This window comes from Acomys russatus, chromosome X (genome assembly GCF_903995435.1).
Source record: "Acomys russatus chromosome X, mAcoRus1.1, whole genome shotgun sequence".
NCBI lineage: Eukaryota > Metazoa > Chordata > Mammalia > Rodentia > Muridae > Acomys > Acomys russatus.
Window position 1 is genome coordinate 43,214,511 of NC_067169.1, and position 6,055 is coordinate 43,220,565.

The 6,055-nt window shown below is 41.2% G+C and overlaps 1 protein-coding gene across 1 annotated transcript; it reads left to right on the plus strand.

Moving 5' to 3' along the window:
• The first annotated feature begins 3,266 nt into the window (after positions 1-3,266).
• LOC127185593 (melanoma-associated antigen B3-like) lies at positions 3,267-4,181 on the plus strand. The gene has a single exon (XM_051142028.1). It carries the CDS (start codon positions 3,267-3,269, stop codon positions 4,179-4,181), a length of 915 nt encoding a protein of 304 aa, XP_050997985.1.
• The last annotated feature ends 1,874 nt before the right edge of the window (positions 4,182-6,055 follow it).

The window sequence follows — 6,055 nt, forward strand, 5'->3', positions numbered from 1 at the left end:
TTTCCCTGTTCTCCTTTGCTGCCTCTTACCTCCTACTTTTCCCTTTCCTCCCCCGCACTTCTCTGCTGTTCTCCCTTCCCTCCTTCCTCCATTTTCCCTCTCCCCTCTCTTCCCTGTTTTCACCTCCACCTTTCCCTCCCCTTTCCTACTCCCTTCCCAGGTCCACTTTGCTCCCCACCTTTGACCACCTGCCCTCTTCTTCCTTTCTTTCCCATGTTTCCTCTCTTTCCCATACCTCTCTCTTCTCCCTCCTCTTTTCCACTTCTCTCATGCTCAATCTACTTACTTTCTTTATGACTCCTTCCCTCCTTTTTTTCTCTTTTCTCCTCTTTTAACCCCCCTTCCCTGCTTCTTTCTTCCTTCTCCTGATTGCCATTTACCCACTGCACTCTTGCTTCCCTCCCTTGACCATCCCCCATGATCACTTCCCCTCACAATATGTTTCTCCCACACTTCTACTCTCCCCTGCTCCTTGCCTTGTCACTCCCCAGACCCAATTTCATTCAGTTTCCTCTACTCTCCCTGTTACAGTCACCCTCTTACAAAACAACTCTTGTTATTAGTCTTGGAGTACCTCAGAGAAGATATCACCCAAAGATGTGCCCTAGACAGTAGTATACTTGTATCAAAAGAAAAACCTTCCTATCCTGTACCAGAGTTGCTAGCCTACCTAAAAAGCTCAGAATTAATCACAAGCCACATTATTATTCTGATTTTAGGACTGTTGCAGAACTATAATATGAATTAGTAGTAATCTTTTCTAGTACCTGCCTTAGCTTTCAAATAATCAACAGAGACCGATCAGATTTATTCAATAAGCTTTAAGCTCTATAACTGGGCAGATATTTATCATTCTAACCCAATTATTATAGTCTGGCTACCTACCTGCCATGTGCCCCTTTACTTGCCATATCAGTCTAAGTTGGTCTTCAGCTGTAATTCTCTGCCTGGTGGCATATTCCTCCTCATGGTGACTTCTTTCCTCCTCTTCCTTTGTTCTCTCCCTCTCAATGTATACCTGAGAGGCCCAGGCTGGAACAAAAGTCCTGCCTGCTCTCTCCTCTGCCCAGTCATTGGATCATAAGCTTCTTTGTAAAAAAAATTAGAGATAATTTGGAAGCAATTTTTACCCAACATTGAGACAGGAGATTCTTCATAGATATTACAGTGCCCACATCTGGACTGTAACCAGATTTCAAGGCACAGAAATCAGCATCTGAATACACAGTGCACAGAAACATCCTCCAACAGACATCTCAAAGCCAACACCTGCCCAATCACAAAAGCTATGTCCCTGTCTTCATTCTGGCTTATCCCACTTTAGAGGTCCCTGTCTTCATTCTGGCTTATCCCACTTTAGAGGATAACAGTCACATATTTGGTATGCCCACCATTTGGAATATCTATAAAACCTATACCCTGCCTAAAATATGTTCTTATTCTCAGCCTAGGGAAACCTCAGAGGATATCCTAAGAAGAACGGAATAACTGCCTCTATAGTCTCAGAAAGACCAAGGCAAGTAAAAATGAGGAGCCCCATTTAGTAGAGCAAATTCCTATTGTTGCCTACTATAACAGTAGAAAATGGGAACACATAGAAATAGAGATAATAAGCAAGACCCTATGTTGTTTCTCAGAACCAAACATATCACTAGAATGTACCTGAGTACTCTGTTCTTACTTGTTGATATTAGAAACCTGAGTATTTTGGAGTAAAACAATAGGGACTTAGTTCAGCCAAAGGAGTACCATGCTCTGCACAGAAGTAAAAGAGGAATGCTCCGTGAGTTCTGAGGGAATCACCCATTCCAGAAGACTCAAAGTCTCACTGCTTTCTCTTGTTATCAGCCCTGAGAGGCACCAGTAGGGATATTGGTCTAATTTTGGCAAGAACAGTCTCAGGGATTTGAGAGGGCTTTGCTGTGAGAAATATCCCAGTTATGGAAAGAAATCTATGTAAATACAACGAGGAAAGACCCTGGGAACCTACTTTTTCCTACTGGCAACCTGCTTTGTCCATACAATAATGATAGGAGCAGTGAAAAATTGCCTCCCATGAGTGGGGTAATTCGAAAGGATTTTCTAAGTGTTGCTATGAATTCCACTATATGAGAATTTATAGATATTTTCAGGAGATAAGGAACCTTGTATATTTGGTATACCACAAAAGCCATCCCCTATTGGTAGTCAATGGGCAGGTGAAGTGGCCACCATCTCCTCCAAGGAAGTCTCAAGAGGTACTAGCAGGAAGAAAGTATTTCTAGGAAAATGAAGCATTTATGGGCCAAGGGAAAATGTAAAATAACCCTTAGTGTATTCAACATTTGAAGGTCCTCTATGGAGCGTTTCAGGATAAGGTTGCCTGTCAATTCTATTTTAGTTCAGTTTTTTGTTTGTTTTGTTTTTCGTTTGTTTGGTTGGTTGGTTGGTTTGGTTTGCTTTTCACTTCGTTTTCTGCTACTACATGCTAAGAAGCACTCTACCACTCTACCTATCCTATGCCCTTCTTTTACATGTTTATTTTGTGATAGAGTATCACTAAGTTGTTCAGGCTGGCCTTGGAGTCTCTGTAGTTAAGACAGATCTTGAACTTGGGATCCCCTTTCTTCAACTGAACCACTAACCCCAGATCTTTGTGTTAAGCATAAAAGAGTGTAAATCTTCAGTGTGTTATTGTAGCTACTAGTGAGCAGAAGGAAGCTTTATCAAGTGCTGTGGGTAGAATAGGTGAGTACTCTGAATAAGAGACAAAGCCATATCTAAGCAACCTATGACAGAAAGGGCCCTGCATACATTAGTCTCAGTTTTAAAATGGCTCATAGGGATGATAGGTTGATAAACTTCACCACTGTCTCTTCCAGGGTCTCAGGGACATGTTGATATTTTGGTTTGTGGTAACAGTTTCAAACAGCAGAAGAGGCAGACCCAGGACTTGTCAACAACTGATATAATCATTCTGATTGAGAAGATAGAGGTTCCTTGTATCTCCAAGCAAGGGGTCTCCACTGGTGATCTTTGCCACCACTCCTGTACATTAAAGGCTAGGCTAGCAAGCAGCAGCGTAAGATGCACTTTACTCCTTGGAGTATGAACTAATAGTCACAGAAGCTCTTTATGTACCTAGAGCAGTATTTTCATAGCAACCTGGAGAAGCCGAATTAAAGACAAGGAGGCCTCCTCCTGGTGAAGTTGCTCATGCCACCTTCTTCTGTCTTCCTTAGGTACTTAAATCTCCAGCATCCTGCTGTTGTCCTTGATCAGTCATCATGCCTCGGGGTCAAAAAAGTAAGCTAAATGCCTGTGGGAGACGCCGCCACCGCCGCCGCAGAGCCCAAAATAGTGCTCAGGCTTCTGAAAGTTCTAAGGAAACAATAGAGGCAGAAAAAGAGTCCTCTCCTGAATCATGTGGTGCCTCTGAGATATCAGATGACGATTCAATTTCCAGATTAGCTACCCTCATCCTTGCGTGTGATTTTTCAGATGAAAGTTCTATTGATGATCTTGATGAGGAAAGCTTTTTTTGCTATCACCACTCCATTAACCGCCAAAATATTCTGGCCAGAAAGGTCATTCTGCTGTTGCAGATGATGCTTGACAACTACAAAACAAAGCAGCTTACTACCATGGAAGATATAATGCAGGTTATTGATGAGAAGGAAATTGATGTCCTCCCTGAGATCCTCAGGGAAGTTTCTGAGAGACTTGCAGATATCTTTGCAGTTGAGCTGAGGGAAGTTGAATCAAGCCGGGGGGCATATGATCTTATCAGTAAGCTGAAACTACCCAACAATGGGAGGGTTCGTGCTGGTAAGGGCTTTCCCAAGACTGGTTTCGTGATGACTATTCTGGGCTTGATCATTTTGAAAGGCAACTGTGCCAGAGAAGAAGACATCTGGACAACACTAAAATCTATAGGTGTATATCCTGGGAAGAAGCACCGCATCTTTGGTGAACCCCGGAAGCTCATGACCCAGTATTTGGTGAAGCTGCAGTACCTGGAGTACCGGCAGGTGGCCAACAGCGACCCTCCACGCTATGAGTTCCTGTGGGGTCCCCAAGCCTACGCTGAAACAAGCAAGAAGAAAGTCCTGGAATTTTTGGCCAGGATCAATGAGCTCTCCTCTAATTACACTGCTGATTTTTATGAAGAAATTTTAAAGGAAGACCAAGGGAAGAATTGAAACAACCATGAAGTCAGCCGTGCTACTCCTCTCAAAGGTAGTGGATTTCGTTGGCGATATGTCCACAGAGTTCTCTCTCCCTTGCCCAAGTTTAAACATGTTTTATTGTCCATAAAATATAGCAACACAATAAGGATTTCCTTGGAAACGTGAAAGAAGGCCAGAGAAAACAGAGTAATACAGTGAAAGGATAGAAAGAAATTAAAACATGAGTAAGGCTTGTTTTCTGTAAATATGTTTGTTCTGTTTGATGAAGTTAAATGTTTGAAAACTTTCACCTTGTTTATTGTAAGGAAATAGAAGAAATTAAATGTTTATTAATTAGATTTCATTTGTTGACTCTTATTTGTTGAAAATTTCTATTCCCTTGTTTTATTTTATTTTTGTGACAGGGTTCCCCATAGTCCAGACTGGCCTCCAGCTTTCCACATAGCTATGATTGACCTTAAACTTCTGATGTCCCTGCCTTTACATCCCATGTATTAGGATTTTAGGTATTCACTGCCACACCTAACATACTAAACTTTTCACAAATGTGTGTTATTTGCTAGAACTTGTAGCAATTTGGGGATTCTAAGATGAAAAGCCCAGGTTCTCCTCATAAAATTTGTTTTCCTTTCATTGAAAATAGATGTTTTTTTCTCATACAACATGCCCTGTTATAGTTTAACGCCCCTCTACCACTCCTAGTTCTTCCCCCACCTCTCCTCCCATTTGGAACCATCATCTCTCTGTCTCTCATTAGAAAATGAGAAAGCTTCTATGGAATATAATATATAATGTAATATAATAAACTAACAGATCAGAAATTGGGAAAAACAAGTAGAAAGAAAGGAGCCCAAGAGAAGGCACAAGAAACAGAAACCCACTTGTTTGTATACTTAAGGATCCCATAAAAACACTAAACTGAAAGTCATATACACAAAGGACCTAGAGATCAGAGAGAGAGAATGTAAGTAAAATACATTCCTTTAAAATTTATTTTTTTAAAGGAAGAGCCCTAACATGACATTATGACACAAGGAACCTCCAAAGATGCCACTGAGTTGATTTTCTGTTAGGCATCTACTTCTGTGCATGCAGCTTACCCCTAAAAAGTAGTTTGTTTCTCCAGTGAGAATATCTTGGAGAAAACTAATTTTTCATTTGCAAGTGGTTATCAACTTCTTCTCATAGATTTCAATGTATGAACATTTGATAGAGTAAAATGATAAAGATCTTTATTTTTTTAAGGTAAAGTGAAACTTTGCTTCCCAGTTGTCCCCCTGATATGTCAATCAAGCAGCTTACAGCCAATCGATGGGCAGGGAAGAGAATAGGGCTGGACTTCTTTCCAGCCAGAGGAGGAGGAGTTAGAGAGAACTTCAGGGGACTGGGTGAGAGGATTTAGTTATAGGCAGACAGAGGTGCTGGAGAGGTGAAAGATTCAGCTGGAAGAAAGAAAGAACTAAAAACCAAGTAACTTGGGAATTTTAGCAAAGATGGAGTCAGGATAACACAGAGGGTTAAAAACAGATATAAACTGCTCAAGATTGTGCTGTGAAGCTTATTATTAATCAATCATAAAAGAATCTCAACCATTTGTGTGATAGCCGGTTAAGAAGGAAACCAAGAGGGAAAACACCGCACAGTTTTGTAAAAAAAATAACCTTTAACAAATGGCATACCAAGTTGGACCGCAATTTACAGTAATCTGTAAGCAAGAACTTACGCAGAAAATAAATCTACAGAGCAGTTTCTTTGTTCTCTTAAAAAAGAAAGGAACCAAAGTTTCTGAGGGCTCATGGCTTCCTCATTAGACAGACAACCCCTGCCCCCTTGCCCCTCCCCTAGAGCAGCAAGGCCTCCAGCCAGCTGCAGAAAAACTGATACAT